Below are 21,233 nucleotides of genomic sequence, written 5' to 3'. Positions count from 1 at the left end.
TATGGGGGCTGAGGACCTATATATACCTCCCTAGAGGGCAGTCGGCCAGCATAAGGAAAAGCCCACGACTGATAAAAAGGTCCACGACTGCATAAATGCAGTCGGCCAGCAATCTGGTGCCCAAAACTGATCAAAACCAGTCGGCCAACAGCAAGAGTGCCCACGACTGATAAACACCCAGTCGGCCAAGACTGTACTGCTCTTGGCACCCTCTGGCAGCCCTCCCAAGCCTCAGAAAAAATGGAAAAAATAGGGGAAAAATACGGGGAGTGAGGAAAAATGATAAAACACCTGATAAGGGCGGGCACACCCACAACAAAGGCCCTGGTGTATACAAATAGACAGGAGATGACTTCTAACACCCCCTCTCAGCTCCTGGCTGTGTAACCAACCACTGGGAGCTGGGGTGCCGCCTGAGCAAATCCTGAGAGCGACTTCGTGAAGAGGTCCACCGTACTGTCCTCCGTCGAACAGAACTCCAGCAAGATGTCATCAGCAACGATCTGTTCACGAACAAAGTGCCTCTGGATGACCATGGGTTCCTCCAGTGGAAGCCCAATCCTGCCATGCAACCTCCTCCTCCTCCGTAAAACTGCTCCTGGGCCATAAGTAGATCCCCTCGTGTTCGAATCTCCTCCCCAAACCGAGTCACTCCAACCGTGGAGTTGGACTCCATCCAACAATCCCCCTCCTGTGTACAAGAGTCCATGATCCTTCGCATGCCGCAAAAACCACAGGAAACGCAATCGTGCCTCCCAAAGAGTCATCCGCAACCAAGAGCTCAACTGCCTCATCAGGAAGCTCCCGTCCAATCTGGTGTCCATCAACCAGATCAATGAACCATACAGCTTCTGAGTCACAGAGACATCACACTGCTCACAAGGATCAACACCTGTTACGGTGCACAAACAAGTCCTGGAAACCTGATGAATCCTGTCAACCACCCCCTCTGAATCCGGAACCACAAAGCCTGGAGAAACCACCTCCTTCTGCAAGTAAGCACCTGTCACCTGCCTGGCTTTCCGCAAGGTCCCCGTGGAAAGAACATCCTCAACTACTGGAAGTTCTATGTCCCGAACACTACGAGACATCAGAGCATAAGTGACCTGTTCAGCTTCCTCTGACTCACGAACACAAGAACTACCAACATGAGTACTGGAGAGTTCCTGCCAACTGCTGCCATCTACTGGCAAGCTATCCACCACTTGGTCTCGGAAAGCCCGCACCTGCAGCGTATCCACACTTGAGTAGCCATTACCAGACTGCCACTCATCACAATCCTGAGGACCTGGGAGAGAGAGTGCTGAAAGCCTGTAAACTCCATTCTCCACTCCGCCTTCCCAAACCACCTGGCCTGTTGCTTTGTCCCGGAGAGCAACAAAATGCTCATCAAACTCCACCCGTACGCCAGTCTTGCAAACCTGATGCACTGACAACAGATGAAAACCAAGTGCCGGAACATACAACACGTGGGAGGAATGCTTCCCCCCTCTGCCATCGGGAACTATCTCCATCCTGCCCTCACTGTGAACTGGGATAGTGGACGTATCCCCAGTAAGAATATGACCAGAAAGCTTGCAGAGATCCTGTAAACCGGAACGGGAAGGAGTCATGTGCCTGGAAGCACCACTATCGAGAATCCACTCCCGAGTATCCGTTGCGGAGAGTCCTCCAATCTCCTCCCTGCGTGAAGAAAATGAAGCATCGGTGTCCATCACCTCCAGGTGCACAAAAGCCGGAGTCTTCATGATTGCTGCTGAGGAATCTTCACCCTTCTCGGTCTTCCGCTTGGGACACTGCCTCCAATAGTGGCCTTTCTCGCCACAATCATTACAGGTCCTCTCTGCCTTCAGTTTCTCGCGGTCAGCGTCGGACTTCTTCTCAGAAGACTTCTCCGATGAAGCCTTCCCTTTGCCCGAGTTACGGCCTTTCGACCGTTGGCCAGTTAAGGCCTCCGAACCTCCACCCTGAGGAGGGTTCGTGAATCGTTCCTCCTGGTCTAGGACCATGGGCACAAGCTCCTCCCACGTGATGGTGCTGAGCCTGTCACTGGTAATCAAAGAGGAGTAAAATGCTGAGTACGAAGAGGGCAAATGTGACAGCAACGTGATGGCCATGTCCTCTGACGATATCTCCTTCCCAGCCTGAAGAACTTCCTGCTGAAGAGCCTGCAGCTTGTTAATATGCTCCCGCATCGTCGACGACTTTGCAGGACTCATAACCCGCATCTGTGCTTCCAAGGAAATCCTCTTCATTGGCGATACCCTATTATAAAGTGAGGCCAAATGCTGCCATATACCTCTGGCCAGCGTCATGTGCTTGACATGATTGATTACCTGCGGTGTGCAGTTGAGGAAAATAAACGAACGGACCCTGGCGTTGACACGATCCCACATCTGCGTCTGGGCCTCCCGGTCCTTTCGGGTTGACGGTAACTCCCCTTCCTCTACTTCCGGCCGTGGAACACCAACAACGACGAAATCGGCGAGATCGTAGGACTCCAGAACGGATTCCATCATCACCTTCCATATGCCGTAGTTGCTCCCGTCCAACTGACGGTCCACCGGGAACGTGGGGAGAGTCGGAATCTTCACGTGTCTCTCGGCCATCTCAAACAGATCTGCCATAGCGGGATGTACTCTGAAAAGGGTGGGTGGGTGGGAACAAAGAAGAACTGATACCTGCAAGTGGCTGTCCAGCAAATCAGCCCGCCTTCCTCTTGCTTCTCCTCTTCCCGATCAGCCCAAAACAGTCCACCAATCAGCCACAAAACAGTCCCCCTCTTGCTCACACAAATCCCAAGACCTATCTAGAGCCTAGGCTCTGATACCATGTCAGAATACGCAGCGGAGATGATGACCAAATCTGGGAACACAAGAGCAAAAACGCAGGCAGAAAAACAGCACAAGAGAGACATAGTTGTAGGCGTGTAACTCTGCTCTATATACACAAGAAGATCCCGAGGAATGATACAAATGAGGTATGGGGGCTGAGGACCTATATATACCTCCCTATAGGGCAGTCGGCCAGCATAAGGAAAAGCCCACGACTGATAAAAAGGTCCACGATTGCATAAATGCAGTCGGCCAGCAATCTGGTGCCCAAAACTGATCAAAACCAGTCGGCCAGCAGCAAGAGTGCCCACGACTGATAAACACCCAGTCGGCCAGCACTGTACTGCTCTTGGCACCCTTTGGCAGCCCTCCCAAGCCTGAGAAAAAATGGGAAAAATAGGGGAAAAATACGGGGAGTGAGGAAAAATGATAAAACACCTGATAAGGGCGGGCACACCCACAACAAAGGCCCTGGTGTATACAAATAGACAGGAGATGACTTCTAACAGTTTATGGCTGAGACGGAGAGCAGATTTTTCTTTATCCCTGGAACATACAATACATTTTTCATACATATATTGGCACCATTGGCTGCAATAAGTATGACATTACCAATTCCCTTTACTGGATATGTGGTATGATCTGCACATGATACAGTGCGGCCATTTGAAACATAAACCAAGTGCTGAAATACATCTTTGCATGAAGTGATGTGGCTCGAAGCACCACTATCAAAATACCATGATGCATTCTGTCTGTCAGATGCAATGCAAGACATATCAGTGTCTGAAGCTCTTGGTGTGTCACTAGTGCATGTGACCAAAAAAGTGTACTCTTCCTGGATTACATTAGCTGATTGCTGTGCTTTGTCATCAGAAGAGTCTGCTACTGCATTGCCTGCTTCTTTCTTTTTCTCTTTTGCAATCCGCTTCCTACATTCACTGATGTAGTGTCCAGGCTTATGGCAGTAGTGACATTTGCCCTTCTTTTTGGTCTTGTTTGCATCCCCTTTGTCAGACTTTTCACCACTAGAAGAGGGCTGTCCATGACCAGCCTTGCTAGACTGTTGTCCCCCATGCCTAAAGCTCTTTGCTTTACCCTTATCCTTGGCTGTAAATGCCATTTCTCCACCACGGTTGCTCGATAAGTTTGCTCTTGTTTGCTCTTCCTGCAAGAGTAAACCCACGAGCTCTTCAAAAGTGACGGGATCACCACCTCCTCTCATTGAGAGGTTGAGAGAGGTGTGAAAGCCCAGGTAGGAAGGCGGTAAAGAATGAAGAGTGTTGGTGACCATCTGTCTGTCTGGGATAACCTCATCAATGTTGAGCAATTGTTCCTGCAAATCTTTCACTTTGGTGAGATGATCTGCCATGGAGTCACCCTCATCCATAGAAAGAAGATCCAATTGCCTCTTCAAGTAGGCAACTCTTGCCTTGTTGCGTACCTGATACATTGTTTCCAATGTGTCCCATGCAAGCTTCGATGTCTTGCATGAACGAATGTGCGGAATAATAGTCCTTTTCACTGAAAGGGCTATCAATGACATGGCCTGTGCATCTCTAGAGTCCCATCTCTTCTGCTCTTGTGTGGGAGAAGGATCTACATCAGGAGCTCTTTGAGCACCTCCCCTTTGAGGCGTGGGGCTGGCTGTATGGTAAGTGGGCGTGTGTCATCACCACACACGATGCCCCAAAGCCCTTTGGCTACCAGCAAATTACGGATCATGAAACTCCAGAGGGAGTAGTTAGATCCATCCAGCTTGTCCTCCTGGGTGAGCACACCAAATACATCTGTAGCATTCTGTGCCATGTCAACAAAATATATCTGCAAGCAAACCAAGCACCAATGTGCACTGCCAGGCAACCAAATGTCATGTGCAAATGTATGCCTGCAAACCAAAGCAAGTGTAAACCTGCACCAAATTGTCCAATTACACACAATGTGTATACATACACGACAAATCGCAGCTGTAATGCCCAATTACATGCTCCAATCTGAAAATCCCCAATTTTTATGCACTCCAAGTGCTTCAATGTGCATCTAATTGGCCAATTTTCACAAAAGCCCCAAATTTCTGCAAATTTAAGAGGTTCAATTTGCCAATTTTGACCTCAATTTTGAAAACCCCCAAATTGCTGCAAATGAAAGAGGTTCAATTTGCTGATTTTGACCTCAATTTCAAAAAACCCCCAAATTGCAGGCAAAGCAAAATGCCCAATTTTTTCAATTTGTCTTGAAATTGAGAAATCCCCCAATTTGCCTGAATCCTGTACCACCTGCAAATTCAAATCTTCCTGGCAAACCCCCAAAATTTGTCGAATCTGCTTACAAACCTTATTTTGTTTACTGAAACAAAGGTATCTGGGCAGCAATGATGCACAGCCGGGGAGACGTTGCAGGTGGAGACTCAACAACGGGAAGGACACGAAGATGGAGGCTGGTGCGTGTAGCTGGCAGCAAGGTGGAGGCGGAACCGTGCAGGTGTCGAGGACAGCTGCAGTGGTCGAGGAGGCCTGCAGAGCGCTGGTGTCGGGCAGGACCCGCCGGCGGCCTTGCACTAGCACGGAGGGCGCCGGGCGGCGGCGGCGGCAGCGGCTGTAGATGTCCGGAGGGGACCAGGCACAGGCGCGTTGGGCAACGGGAGTCGATGGCGGTGGCGGACCAGCAGAGGCGACGAGGCACTGGTGCCGGAAGCTGTAGGCAAGTCGCTGGCTGTAGTGAACGGAACTTCGAAGGTGGGCGTAGCAGAACAGAACTTCGGAATGGTGAGGGAGCGAGTCGGCGTTGGGCGACGGCGACGGCTTGAACGGAGACGCCGGATATGAAGCGTAATGGCGTCGGATGGAGCGCCGGCGAGGGCCAACGAAGGCCGCGACGGAGCAGGGGCCGGCCGGACGGCAGGTGACGGAACTGGGCGGCCGGAGTGGGGGCATTGACGGAAGAAACACCGGCTGCATACGGCGGTGCCGCCCGCGAGCTGGGTTGCGGCGGCGGGCTCCCACTAGTGCCGCCTATCTCTGGTGGCCGGACGGCGGAGTAGCGACGGAATCGACGGACGGACGGCGACGGAAAAACACAGCGTCGACGGAATTTTGCAGGCGACGGACGGAACGTCGGATTTCGACGGAAGTTCGCAGGATTTCTTCCAGCTGCAGATTTCCAGGGCCAGCTCCCAGCTCCCAGCTCTGATACCAAATGTTGGGTGTTGGACTCACACACTCACACACACAAACCTGCACATTAGGGTTAGGTGCAGGGTAGAGAAGCTCACACACAGAAATGAGAGGGAGAGAGAGAGAGCCCCAAAAGTGTGGTATCCACAGAATGCAAGTCAACCCTTGCATGTGTGCCACATCCATATAATATAGAAGTACAAAATATTCTATGTTAAGTGTCCTTTCACACTTGATGTCCAAGGGGAAAAACCACATGGGAAAAAATGCCCTTGGTTAAGCGCTGTTCACACATAGCACTACCATAAGTGTGCATATGCCTACAATCCACAACTTCAGCATCCATAGAGTCAGTAAACATGAACGCCTGCAAGCCCTTTAAAAGCGACTCAAGAAGAGCCACATGCTGTTTTTGTATAGAGGCATTAGCAAGACCATAATGCCGCGCTAGTGTTGGTAAGGAACACTGGCCAAGCATGATAATCAGCCATGGACACTCTTGTGGAGAAATGTCGTATCAACTGACGCATATAAACATAAAAAACTTCATGCTCCAAAAAAGTGTGATTTAAGCGCAAAGGCAAGCGTCCCAACAAGCCTTTATATGCATCCACAGAATGATAGACCATTTCAAACACAAGCGGCCAATGATCCGACAAAACCTGTTGCTAATCAACCATCATAGTAAGAACCTCTGGCAAAAGGAGATCTTGATGTAAAATATACATCCTATCCAATCTAGCATAAGTGCCCCGAAAGTGTTGTGAGGCATAAGTGTAACCCCTTTCATCTGGATGCAACCAAGACCACATGTCTTGTTTTAGGGACCTTGCTGCAAAAGCTTCCCACGCCATTCTCTCCGGGCCATCCATTACAGAATGAGGCGACATGGCTTGCTCCCTGGAGACACACATATTAAAGTCTCCCATCACAAAGCTAGGATGAGAGATTGAAAGAGCAGACACGAGCATTATTTGGAGCATACACCCCTAACAACCATAAAGGCGTATCATCCCAAACAATCTGTATCTATTATCACTAGAAATCTTCCATGAACATCTTGAATCACAAGAGAAGGCTGAAACTGCGAACGAATAGCAAACATAACACCTGACTGCGAAGCAGGATGTCCGCTGTAGAAAACATGAAACCCCTTATATACATAGGCTTTGCCAGCCAACTTATGTTGCTTATGTTCAACTGCACACAAAACATCCCAACCATGAAAAAAAGTTGTACGCCAAAGCCTGAACTGCTTTTGGCGCGAAGAAATACCCTTTACATTCCATTGTACAATTTTCATAAGCCTTCTTGCATTTTTAGACATGGTATTTGTGATCTCAGACTGCCCTTGGAGTTCCCGAGCATGTGCCGAAGGGTAATGACCATCCCATGGCGAGATGACCTCACCCTTCGAACCAAACACAAGAGGCAATTGTTGTTGTGCTTCTTTTGTTAGGCGACTTCTAATAGGATAGCGTTCTACTCTATCCACCCCAAGAGCCCATGTACCTTGAGAAAGTTGGCCTCCCGGCCGCTCAATCCTGGTCTGTTGCTGGGCACCTGAACCCAAAGGGCGACGAGCATATGTATGTAAGGGCCCCTTATGAGTACGCAAAGGCCCCCGCCAAACAGCATCTGAGAAATCCCCCCGCGGGACAACAAATCGTGTCTTTTTACCACGTACTTCCACCCATGGCTGCTCAACCTCATTCTGAACATCCACATGTACATCCATGTGTGGGCATCATATAAAGGAGCATCATGCTCATCTTCACGGGCAAATGCCTGGTAGCAACAACTTGTTCTTTCTTAGGACATTCGGAGACAAAGTGGCCCATCTCACCACATTTGAAACAGTGGCCAGCAAATGTATCCCACCTCAATGCATACATTAAATGTTGTAGCCCAGCCATATTGACACGCAAATGTGTCGGCCTAGGTCTCCCAGTATCCCACAACATGCATAGACGATTTCGGTTTCTAGATGTCATTCAAGGCACCACCAAGACATCACCGATACCTCGCATGAGACCTGGTAAAACACGCCAAAACATTGGTGGGAATTGTTTCACTTCAACCCAAACTGGGCAAGCGTGGCGCAACATATCTTGGTACTCTGCCATAGGCTTCCCCGGAACCACATGAACCAACTGCCCATCCAAAAAGAGTGGCACCTGCTCCAAGACTGCCCTACGGGCTTCCGAAGTGCGAAAAAGTATTTCATAAAAGCCTCTCGGACCATCATAAATCTCCTCAAGTACCTCAGGCGACACCAAGCGGCCCAACCATGCTCTAAGACGAGGCAACAACGGAATACGCCCAGTAAAGAAGAAGATAGCAGCACGATCATGAAAATCTGCTAGCTGATGTAGCAACAAAGGAGTCTCCATGCATACATCAGCCACACCACCATTATCTACTGCAGCCATTTGCACGCTATTTGCCTTCACATATTCTTGCAGAAGCTCACCAGTGATCTGCAGCAAACGTGCAAACTCCGGAGAAGGTACCGGAGAACTTTCCTCTGCATTCTCTCCAACATTCACTGGAGTGTAGCTTGCATCAACATCAAGCCTTTGACGTTTTTGTTGCTCCGAGGCATCTGAAGCATAACCCACATCCTTCTCGATCATCTCCTCAATAAGATCCATGTTAAGGCTATTGGCAGCCATGCCACCAATAGCAGCAGACGGGTCATCCATGTACAAAAGCAAAGAAAACCCGTTCTCTCAAACCCTAATTCAGCACCTAAAAACCCTAATTCAGCACCTGCAAACCCTAATTCAGCGGTCTTAGTTGCCGTCAGTTGTGCTATAGCTTCTTGAATCTCAGCTCTAGCACTACCCTATCCGCTTCTTTGTCCTCTCGTTCTCTCTCTATCCTATGGTGGATTCTCTCTCTCTCTCTCTCTCTCTCTCTCTCTCTCACTCTCTTCCTGCTGCCCACGACTGCGCGCGCGCGCGTGCACACACACACACACACACACACACACACACACACACACAGCTGTCTGCTGCTCTCTCTCTTTCCTCTGCTGCAGCTGTGAACCTGCGCCAATTTGACTGTACAGCGCCTGATTCTCTCTCTCTCTCTCTCTCTCTCTCTCTCTCTCTGCCCCTCTGCCTCTCTCCTATGTTTTGCTTTCGCATTGTGCAACTTTATCAGTTTTGTGGTGTTTGTGCAATTGTTCTTTGAAAACTTTTCTTGCTATCGTTCTCTGCCTAGTGCATTTAAAGGTCAATCTCTTCTGCAAGAATACCTAACTGATAGGCCAAATAGTCTCAGTAGCCTGTAGGTAGCTCATGATTTTAACGACTTTTTGAACTTGCATGCTCTCCTTGATTTTGTTTTAGGGCAAGGTTTACCCATCTGTTGGCTGGTATTGCCATTGTAAAAGCCTCTTGCTAAATAATAAAGATGCTCATTGTCCGATGTGTGTGTGTGTGTGTGTGTGTGTGTGTGTGTGTGAGTGTGCCCCCCTCTCTCTCCTATGTTTTACTTTCGCATTGTGCAACTTTATCAGTTTTGTGATGTTTGTGCAATTGTTCTTTGAAAACTTTTCTTGCTATCGCTCTCTGCTTAGTGCATTTAAAGGTCAATCTCTTCTGCAAGAATACCTAACTGATAGGCCAAATAGTCTCAGTAGCCTGCAGGTAGCTCATGATTTTAACAACTTTTTGAACTTGCATGCTCTCCTTGATTTTGTTTTAGGGCAAGGTTCGTTTCTTTAGATCTTCAATTGGTTACCTCAATTCACATCCAGTAATGTAGACTCACTCTTTCTCTAGTGTATATCGGAAAATGGTTTTGAAGTGGACTTTGTTTAGGGCTCATGCTTTTTTGATCAAAAACAATGCTGACTGTTAGTTCTTGTCATGCGCGTTACTCAATCATGGTCAAAGTTGTGGCAGTTTTCAATGTGCTTCAGCCTGCAAGAACTTCTAACTTTATGTGAGTGACTCTTTGTTTTAACAGGCGATGGAGACTGCAGTCACCTTGATGAGGCGGTCCCATTACCAGGAGCCTTCGAGCTGTCAGCTGTGAGTTGAAGAGCCATATGAATGCTTTGTTTTTCAGCAAGGCCTGGCTTGTTGGATTATACACTAGCATTCATTGTTTGTGCAATGCTGCAGGATGCAGCTACGGTTGGTCGGGTGCCTGAAAAGGCTGACATTGTCATTCCAATTGCTACAGGTGGTTTATTAGCTGCATATCAGATGGATTGAACTGTGTCAATCAGTATAATCGTGTTCCAGGCTACATTTCATGACAATTCAATTCTTGTTCTTGTGGCCTTTGTATAACAGTCTCGGGACTTCATGCCCGTCTTGAGAAGAAGAGTGGGACACTATATGTGACAGACTTGGACAGCACGAATGGCACATATATAAATGATAGGCAGATCAAGCCTGGAGCTGTCACCCCTGTGCCTCCTGGAAGCCGAGTAACTTTTGGTCAGTGTGTTGTATTTTCAAGGCATTTGTCAACATAATAAATTACGGATCACTATGCCAGGATAATCATGCATTCTAGGCTAACCTGAAAGTGTCGGACTGGTAATGCTTAAATATCTAGTCTACCATAAATGATTGTACTGTTAATAAAGGACTACTTAATCTAGTGATATTTAGTAGGTGTAGACAGAGACTGCACCAGCTACCAAATTGGCTTCTACATTACATTAAAATAACATAAATGAAGCTCATTTGGGAGTGGGAAATTCCTGTTCAAATCACGTGTGTGACCTTGCAACAGGCGTTGATAAAAGTGAGCAGAGCAAAGTGGGGTCCAAGTTAGTTGGGGGCCACGTTTTTCTGGAGAAGAGACTGGTTAGGGCTGCTGCGATTGGGTCCAGCTTGGTTGTGATCTTGGAGCAAGGGTGCGGGGTGGGTGCAAGTACTGGAGCCTGGGGCACATGCTTGAACGGGAGTGATAGTGTGACAATAAATGGAAAGGGTTTTGAAGGGAAAGAAGCATATATATTGAGGTTAGCTAAATTCAACCAACACTCATTAGAGGATTACCTAGTCAACGTGTGGTTCTACCCTCGAAGCCAGGTCCACATGCACTAGAATCAATGATTGCAGTCTGCTGCACAAATGCACACAATCATATTAGGTTGCCAATATTAACATCCATTCAATGAAGGATTGCCCAACCAACATGCAATTCAAACTCCTCATTCATTGAATTAAAGTCCACGCATGTTCAGTAATTGCAATCTGCAATGTGCACGTGCACACACATGCGCACAGTCACGCACACACACAAATAGGAGAGTGAACCCACAGGGGAGCAGCTAGCTATTGAAGTGTCCTTTTTATATTCTATATACTTAAAGCTACATGTTTGTCATCGCTCGTTGCGATACTTTGAGTGTGATGCTGAAGTACGGTGGCTACTGTTGAATTGAGATTGTTGGCCCCCTTGCTGGAAGATGCAAAGTACATGATTTATGTGGCAACATCGGCCAAGATTATTGTGGAGAGTTCACCAAAAGTTGAAGCTCAGCAGGAGGAAATTTCTGAAGGTGCCAGTGAGCTTCCATGACCGAAATTGGCCTAGGAGACAGTTTAGGAGTTCAGACTGGTGGAGGATCCTGTACTTCAAGTACCATAGTGGAGTCAAGATTAGGGGTAGGATATGGTCCGATTTGGGCTGGATAGATGTAGAACCATTGCCAAGGGGATGTACCCCACCAAGGCAAGTAGCACTGGCGTACGGGGATATGGAGTCCTAACATTAGGAGCATGGAAAATTGGCCAAGATGAGTACTATGCCCCAGATGAGGTCCATTTCTAGCTCCTTTTCTGTAGGGCAGGCATTTAAACTGGCTAAACATTGTGGGCCTTGGCTCTTGCCGGAGAGTCTAGACTGTTTAAAAATTGAAGTAAGGATCTCAGTCATCCATCGTATGAAGTTATGCTCTAAAGTCCACCTATAGTGAAATGTTTTAGACTTCTTCTGAATTTGAATGCTGTAATTGATTCTTACCTCATAAATTTGTAATTTCTGTACCTTGTGAGTCTTGTAGCAATAAGTTTACTTTTGCATTTGTATCCCATATGTTGTTCACATGTTTCCTTCTTCAAGCGTGCTCACTTTTTTTAAGTTACAGGTGATGATCACTTGGCTGCTTTCAAGTTTTCCAAACTAGAAGAGGAAACATCATCATGACATTCTATGGAAGGTAAGTGTGGAGTGTAGTCAAGTGCCAAGAAGTATCTTTCTGCTTATGCATCGAAGGATTTGTATCAAAACATAGATTTGAGAATATGTTTGCCTTACCTATTGAGGTCCATGTTTCTTACCCTTTTTATTCAATTGGTGCTTTACATGAAAGCAATTATTTTAAACCAGTTCTTATCTAAATTGTTTTATAAATGCTACGATATGTCATTCAATGCCCTTTTTTTGGGGTTGATATTCAATGGAGATGACTGCATTTGAATGTCTATGGTTTTTAGTGACAATGCCATACATAAGATGGATTGAAAAGCTTGAGATTGATGAAGTGGAGGGGCAAAATCACATTCTCTTCTTTAGCACCACTAATGAAAAGTGTAGGAGAGAGTTTCTATTGGTTCTCTTGGGCAAGCATTAGAAAGGGACAACAATGAATAGTAGAGAGCTCAAGAGGTCAAATTGGAGGTTAACAGCTCTTGCTAGGTGTGTTATTGTAATCTTACAGAAGTGGGAGCAAAGTATGGAGTGTTGATTGCTCACTAGGGTCCAAAACATGCTTCCAACATCAAGATGAGAGTGTAGGTTGAGACATTTGCCAGTAGGATGAGTTCAAAGCTAAGTGGCCTGAAGACAATTACAACAGGGAAGTTCTCAGCACTTAATGGGTTAGGTTATTTGATTCAACTAAGTCTAATTAATTGTGTGTAGAAGGGTTTTGAGAGGCTAGTATAATACCAGAGGAAAATTCTCCAAGAAATACTAGAGGTGGTACCTCATACAATGCAAGATCTTACTACCAAATATCGTCCTTTCATGGGGAGTACTGCATGTTACTCACGGTAGATGATGGTCTGAAGTGGAAAGTGTTGACACAGCTGATGAGGTCGGGGGGTCAGGATCATGAAACTGTGAAGGATGAATCATGCGGAGCCAATGGGGCAAGGGAGCCGGACCGTAGCTGACTTGAGAAGGGCAAGGTTGCAAGATTTGACAAGGCAAGATGATGAGCAACATTCTCGATGGCCATGGGAGCTTGGAAAACAATGGAATGGCAAGGAGACACACCACCCATGTGAGGAAAAACTTGTCTCCATCTTGAATTGGTAAGTTACACACCTGGGGATGAACTATACATATTTTAATATATGTTATGGATACTAGTAACGCTTTTTTGCACATGTTCAATGCTTGACATTGGCTTTGCCAATTAGAACTTTTCATTTCCCAAATGTCCCCATAATCCATATTTCATGGAGCCGTAGCTTCAGGGTTGCATCGACTCTCAAGCAGCACCGTGTGTTTTCTTACACGTGCCCTTTGTCATTTAAACTTCTGATTTCTTAAATATCCCAATATTCCACATGCTGTGGAGCTGTAGCGTTATGGTTGCATAGAATCTGTAAGGCAACAATGTTAGTGGTCTTTTCCATAAACCTCAAGAATGTCAAAGCTGGCTGAAGCTGGCGTTGAGTTTGTCAAGATGTGGAATTGCATCTGGAGAAGTTGAAGGAGAGATTGAGTGTCAAAACCCCAAAGGATCTCCTCGTAGAACGTTCCTGATACGAGACTCAAAACCTGCAAACAAACCAAACAAACAAGAAGGGGGTGCAGGCCTGACTCACCTCCCAACCACGACAGCCGTGGGCAAGTCCACAGACTTGGCTGTCCCCACCGAGCCACGAGCTGAGCTAACTAGATGGACGTATCGACAAATCTCTACCTCGTGACGTCCCATACTGTCACGAAGCTACCCTCGCGGGCCTCGAGATTGCTGCCGGCCTCGGCTGCATGAAGCAGGTGCATGTCTGCCCTAGATCCAGGCTCCAGACCAAAGAGCTCTCACAAATTACGCGAGACTCTATGTCACTAATGACTAACCTTGGCCACCCTTTTATAGGCTCTTGGCCAGTCATCGGGTGTCCACACTTGGGCGCCCGCCCCCGTCCATACTTGGGTGCCCGCCCGTTAGTCTATCCCTAACTCAGCTCGCCAATCTGCTTGCCTAGCTCCAAGCTTCCCCAAACCTCGAAGCTAGTCTTGTGTGCGTGTAACACACGGTAGATACACACTGTGTACATGACATACTCCCCTTCCTCTAAGAGCTTACTTCTGAGCTCACTAAAAAGCCAAGGTAATCTCTCTGAAGAGTAGTCAATGTCTCCCATGTAGCATCCTCCTCAACACGATCCTTCCACTTGATCTTGTATTCCGTGATAAGCGTATTACGTAATCTTCTTTCGCGAAATCCAAGAATCTTTTCAGATTCGTGTGGAACAAATGTCATGTCTTTGGCATCTATGATTTCTTGAGGAGTAACTAACTGGTCTATTCTACCCAGTACTTCCGTAAGTCTACTGACATGAAATACAGGATGAACTTTCACATGAGAAGGCAAATCTAGTTCATATGCAACTGAACCAATCCGTCGTGTAATTCGAAATGGTCCACAATATCTAGAGGATAATTTCGGAGATCGACCTGTTCGTAAAGTCTCGGGATCTTTCGGAACTTGCAAATACACCATCGTTCCTTCAGAGAACTCTCTGGGTGAACGATGTCTATTAGAATAAAATCTGTCTCAATCTTGAGCACTTCTAATAGATTCATTTAATTCATTGACATCCATGGAAGGAATGAGAAATGAAGAAAGTAGAATCAATACACAATGGAAAGCAGTATACAAAGAAGAATCCATTATATTTCCAAAATCAACTGTATTTACAAGAGGTCCCTGAGAGGGATGTATACAATCACCTAAGATACTATACTGGGTGTTCCTATGTTGAAAAGAAAAAATATGACTAGACCAATCTATGTGGACTTGAAGAGTCTTAAACCACTCAATCCTTTCCAATGAACAAGTCTACATGTTCTAGGTGCATAATATAGCATTCCAGAGTATCTTTGTGTAGTCCTGAATCCGGATTGGTAGTATCTCCACCTTTCGATCCCATACTTGCCGACCCGCAGATAGGCGTACCTCATAGGTATATGATCGTTGGGTGTCGTATCAAGACTCAATTTGTGCACAAGTTTGTAGTTAACAAAGTTGTGTGTCTAGAAGAATGTGGATTCTATGGCCGTTCACTTCTCCATAAACTCGGAGAAGATTATGCAAGCCAAAAACTTTAGAGTTGAACAAACAATCAGAACATGTACTAGGGCGAGAAAGTACAGTAACTGACGTACCTATCAAAGACAACTGGTTGGCTGCCTTTGGCTTGGGTCCTGTATTGATCTTTGCACCCTTTTGCTTCGAGCACTCGTTACGCATGTGTCCTTCTTCGTAAATAAAACAATGTCTCTCCTTCTTGAGCTTCAAAGCCTTAAGGAGTCGTTTCTTCTTCGCTGGTGTCGAACTGGAATTCTTCGAAGGTTGGTGCGAAGACTTTCCTTCAGTCGTGTTAGCCATTGGTGCAGAGAACTTTCTTTTGTGCTTGTTTCCCTGCTCGGTAACGGGTTTAGACTTGGAAGAGACCATTGTATCATCATAGATACGAGTTGAATGAATGGCCTCGTCCAAAGTTTTGCATTTGTTATTTTTAACCTGTAAACGGTATGAGTCGGGTAAACCGGCTACGAAGAACCCCAAAAGAGTTGTGGGATCCATCTTCGTAGCTTTCATCTGCAAGTCTTTTAATTTCTGGAGGTAGACCTCATAAGTGTGATGGGAGTAAGGAGCGGAAGCAAGAGGGAGAGGAAGAAGGGTGAGAGCAAAAGAGAGAGCACAAGTTTTGTGGGAAGCAAAAGTCTTAGAGTGTGACTTCCCTTATTGCCTTTTATACAAAGAATAGATAAGGTGATGACGTGGCATTATAAGTACCACTTATACAAGGGATAGCACATTGTGTCTTTATCCCCAACAAAGTGAGGTGCTGCGAGGTCATGGTCAAAGTTGTAAACCGGGCAACCACATCATAATCATCCTCTTTCTTGAGGAATTCTTTCTTGAAGACATCTTCGAATTGTGCCCAAGTCGTCGGCTTAGGGTTGAGTTCCTTCCACCAAAGCAAAGCTTTGCCTGAGAGGAAACCTACTGCTAACTGGATCTTTTTCCCATCGTCATATGGATGGAACTGAAAATGGACTTGCCACTTATGTAGCCAAGTACCCACTATCTCCTTGGTACGCTGCTTGTGCTCGCCCCCGAACTGTTCCGGAGTAATGTTAGGGCCTATAGCAGAGGCCAAGGTATCCATACCCGGAAGAGTAGATAGGGTAGTGGTCAAAAGAGAGATGGAGTTCTGCAAAGCCTGCATCTGCGCGGCGATTTGTGCCTGACGTTCCGAAGAAGAAGCTTCAAGAGCCACTTTAAACTCTTGGGTGGAAATCCGATTTTGACACATAATCATCGAAAAGATCGGCATCGGTATCTTCCGTAGCCGACAGGACAGGCCTTCGCGTTCGATAAGGGGCTCCAACTCGGATTCTTGGGTCGATATCTTGAAGAGGGCAAGGGGAGAGAAAATTCGATCTTGCACAAGAAAAGTGCTAGAGAACTTGAGAGCTTGAGAGCTTGAAAACTTGAGAGATGTGTGGCAAGAAGCCCGCTTAAGGCGTTTATATAAGCTTCCTCGAAAGCAAACTTGAGCTTTTGCTTTTGTGTTTTTATATATATATATATATATATATATATATATATATATATATATATATATATATATTCTGGTTTCTTTAAAAAAAAAACACCTTTAACACTAAGTGGGACTTTAAACACTTTTAAAAAAAGGTTTAATCCATTAAAAAAAAACAAAAGCGCTTGAATGCTTTGACTGTTTTTTTTTTCCGCCCACCTGGATTCAGCGCCGCCTGACGTCTGCATGGCCTGAAATCTTCACCGCCTGCGCACTGCTTTGCTGCTTGCGAAAAGCTGTGGCCGCTTACCAGCCTGGCTGCCTGCCTGCCTAGGCTTGGGGGCGCTTGCCTGCCTAGGCTTGGCCACCCGCCTTCCTAGGCTTAGGCGCCTGCTGGCCTATGCTGCCCAAACCGACAACTTACGTGTGCTTGCGCCCCTGTACACCCGCGCCCACAGTCCGTGCAAGACCCGACCAACTGTACCCTGTGTATACAACAGCCGGCGATGCTTTCTCTCGCTCTCTCTCTCTTTCTCTTACAACAATAGCCGACTGGCTTTTTTTTTTTTCTCTCACAACAGTTCATATGACTGCAAAACACATCTAACCTTCTTCATGTTAGACAAATCGACCCTTCCTAGACCACCATCTCCATCATCACGAGTTTCTTCGATGAAAAAAGCATATACTAATCTGAAAAAACAGCAGTATGCATAAACAAAACAGCAAGCTTCTTGAACACATACCTATCTTCGACCTCATCTTTTCTACCTACCGACTTGCTTGTTCAGGAGGCATGCTCTGATACCACTGTCAAAACCCCAAAGGATCTCCTCGTAGAAGGTTCCTGATACGAGACTCGAAACCTGCAAACAAACCAAACAAACAAGAAGGGGATGCAGGCCTGACTCACCTCCCAACCACGACAGCCGTGGGCAAAGCCCAGAGACTTGGCTGTCCCCACCGAGCCACGAGCTGAGCTAACTAGATGGACGTACCGACCAATCTCTACCTCGTGACATCCCATACCGCCACCCTCACAGGCCTCGAGACTGTTGCCGGCCTTAGCTGCATGAAGCAGGTGCACGTTTGCCCTAGATCCAGGCTCCAGACCAAAGAGCTCTCACAAATTACGCGAGACTCTATGTCACTAATGACTAACCTTGGCCACCCTTTTATAGGCTCTTGGCCGGTCATCGGGCGTCCACACTTGGGCGCCCGCCCGTCCATACTTGGGTGCCCGCCCGTTAGTCTATCCCTAACTCAGCTCGCCAATCTGCCTGCCTAGCTCTAAGCTTCCCCAAACCTCAAAGCTAGTCTTGTGTGCGTGTAGCACACGGTAGATACACACTGTGCACATGACATTGAGGCTAGCAAAGAAGAGCCTCTATATAGCCTCCACTGTTTAGCTTTATGTTAGTGAGCATGAAGCAATCCACTTTAGTCTTTATTCACAAGAGATAGTGCTGTAGATATGACACCAGATTGGGTCCCAATCTACACACTTAATGGCCCCCTCCCACAAGCAGGAGTATTTGCTTTATAACTTCTTTACAATGTAGAAAACTTAATGAAGACATTTGACTGAGGATTGCCAAATGCAAGGATGATGTAGACCAAAGGTTGGCTGAACCATCAAACGGTTTAAGACAACCATCAAGCCACTTCGGAAGCCTTATGCACACTGAGAGCTGCTGAGAGGGATGCAAGAGTGAAGGCTGAATGCTGAAGAGAAGTCATACTGCGTTGGACTGTAGCACACTTAAAGTGCTTGGCTGAGATGATGTATGCACAATCCCTAGGACTTAAGCACACATACTTTTGCACTTGTTTACTGCTGAAACTATGAAAGAACGAGATGATTATGCAAGGGATTGAGGGGTTATTTGCTGCTGGTCGGTTCTTCTTACTGCTGTTGGCATGCTATTATATGCTCACGGCTGCTGAAAATAAGCATTAAATGCTTCTTCCATGTCATCGCTTCACACGTGTGAGCTAGGCTGCTGTCCTACTGCTGGCTGACTGCACTAATAATGGCGGACTGACTGTATAATGCACAATAGAGCTGCTGACTAGCTATAGATCACTTGTATGCCCCTTTTTGGTGGCCCATGGTAGCCCATATGCAAGGCTCATAGGGCTGGCCTAGAGCCTTGAATCCCTTTGCTAACAAAGCTTCTATATGCTTCTACACATGCCTAGGCTAAGATTACCTCATGAACGATTGTTCTCCAAGGGGGGTTAAGTGGCAGACTCTGACTCCTAAGGCTTGGAAAGACCTATGTAGTTTGTGCCTGACATGTCTCTGGACAAGGGTTGACAATGGGGTCATGGTGTGACAAATTCAACAGGGTATCAGAGCCATGTACCTCATCCGCTTGTATCTGCCCGACCAAGGGCCGTGCTTCCGCCTTACTGCTCTTTGTTCGCTTGGTGCCTCACAGCCCTGAGCCCAGCACATACAACATGGGTCTAATCAACATCACCAACCTACCCACCTGTGATATGCGAGCTTGTCACTACTGGCTGTCTGCTTGGTGACTCACAGCCCCGAGCCCAGCACATACAACATGGGTCTAATCAACATCACCAACCTGCCCACCTGTGATATGGGAGTTTGTCACTACTGCCCGACTAGACAGCCATCAACACCTGTGCGCAGCCCGACCACATGTCCATTGTGCTCAGCGCTACTTGCCGGACCATCTACGCCAGCGCCGATCTACAGTAACTACACCGCCTGGCACCGCTGCTCAGCACGCCGCTGCCACTTTGTCGCTGTGACAGTACAACTACTCCAGAAACCCCGCCTATAGCCACTTTACCTAGTGCCACCTCTAACTATGTGCCTCGGCCAAGCGGAATCAACCAAAAAAAAAAAAAAAGGAAGAGAGAAGCACGTGTGTCAAAGCAACAAAGTGGACATGCAAATTTCACATTGTGAAGTTTTCATCAAAGTTGGAGCCAATTGATATTGTGTTAATTCTTTTTATCTTCAGTGGTGCATATGCCCTATCAACTACCTTTTTGTTGTAATAATTCTTTCTTTTTGTTATGATCCTTAGTGCTAGGCTTCATTATGGCTGAGTCTACCCTGATGACGTTAGTGGGGATGTCGTAGTATCTAGTCTATACCATATATGCATGATGGAGTTGATGGTTTATTTGCTTGTGGATGACTACCATGAGGTTATAAATTGCACTTTCTTACAAGGTGAATTTGGGCATGTTCTTGGATTCATCTAGGTATGTCAAAGCAACAAAGTGCTTCTGCACATTTCATCTCATGTCATTTTGGGTTTTTATTTTTATTTTTTCTACAAATCTAGCTTAATCAGAGCATTAATCCTAAATACTTTATCTTTTTTCAAAATTTAGGACATAAATCAAGCATTAGAGTGTTGCTATAGCCTCCTATAGCATCCCCTTTGTTTGGAAAACCCTAATTTTTAATTTTTGGGGCATTATTTGTACTGGACTAGACATTGACATTGGATACATTTCTCTGTTAAGACCTTCCCAGATTTAAAGCATATCATGGCTTCCAACTTGTTCGTGCAGAGAAGGACTAAAGGAAAAGATTGCTATTGAAAGGAGTGTAAACATTGTAGGGTAAACAACCACAATGAAAAGAACCACTTTCACAAAAAGACAGATATCATTGAAGGAGAAAGAGCTTCCCACACAGAGAAAGCAAACTATTGTTATGATGGTTTGGCTTTTTAAAGTCCAATTTATATGTTGTTTTCTGTTCAATTGTTGTATGTTGTTTTCCGTTGTGTGTGACCTGATCATGTGTTGTCTCTACCCATGGGATGCCATAATTGGCTTGTGAAACTAGAGCCATGAGATTTATCCTTAACGAGGAAAACTAGCATGAGAAACCATAAGCGTACATTTATCCTCGACTCGATATGAGGTAATCCCTTGAGGAGGGGTTTGTTGGGAATCAAGATCTTACCTCTGTGTGAACGCACTCTTATGAGTACGGTAGTGTTTGTGTGTGAACCACTTCCTAGTAATAATATCTAGATATTTGTGTGTGCTTGACATAAGCAGTGATGTCATTAGAGCAACCTTTGTAACCTATAAAGGTGCATGTATTGCATTGAAGAAATCAATCAATAGTCACATCATTGAGTTGTGTATTTCTCTTTCTCTCTACTATGAAAGTTAACAGGGACATTTCTTGCCCGTTTGAGAAATACCCAATCTCTCTCCTAATAGTTGATGTCTCGTCTAGACTTGTTGGCTTGCTTGGTCTAGGCTTCCTGTGCTTTGTCTAAGCGCTCCTTCATGTTAAATATTAATAGTGATTAATGTAGGAATAAATAAGTGCTTGGTGGTTGTGTAGACTAGTACTCTAGTGTATATAAGCTTAGGCTTTAATATAGTGGTTCTAGTGTGTGTGAACAAGTGCGGTTAGTGTGTGGGTTCTTTTGTGTGTGGAAACCACCTCTTAA

The 21,233-nt window shown here is 46.1% G+C and overlaps 1 protein-coding gene across 6 annotated transcripts in view; it reads left to right on the top strand.

The window, feature by feature from the left end:
* LOC147614378 (zeaxanthin epoxidase, chloroplastic-like) overlaps positions 1 to 20,526 on the top strand; it is a 46,735-nt gene extending 26,209 nt beyond the window's left edge. The window contains exons 2-7 of one of the 6 annotated variants that reach the window (XR_015263111.1): positions 9,986 to 10,050; positions 10,144 to 10,204; positions 10,318 to 10,464; positions 10,766 to 10,997; positions 12,129 to 12,200; positions 20,332 to 20,526. Coding sequence is in view for 5 of the 6 variants with exons in the window: in XM_086780915.1 (XP_086637041.1) it covers positions 9,986 to 10,050; positions 10,144 to 10,204; positions 10,318 to 10,464; positions 10,766 to 10,997; positions 12,129 to 12,132 (509 nt within the window). In the remaining variant the exon portion in view is untranslated. Of the gene's footprint in view, positions 1 to 9,985; positions 10,051 to 10,143; positions 10,205 to 10,317; positions 10,465 to 10,765; positions 10,998 to 12,128; positions 12,462 to 20,283 lie in introns of those variants that run through there. The other 5 variants (XM_086780918.1, XM_086780920.1, XM_086780919.1 and 2 more) reach the window with 5 other exon arrangements.
* Positions 20,527 to 21,233: the final 707 nt, after the last annotated feature.

The sequence above is a fragment of the Cibotium barometz genome, chromosome 42, assembly GCF_041138505.1.
Source record: "Cibotium barometz isolate CiBa-2024 chromosome 42, ASM4113850v1, whole genome shotgun sequence".
Taxonomy (NCBI): Eukaryota; Viridiplantae; Streptophyta; class Polypodiopsida; order Cyatheales; family Cibotiaceae; genus Cibotium; species Cibotium barometz.
Note: the sequence above shows the minus strand (reverse complement) of the source record. Positions and strands in the feature narration are given on the sequence as shown.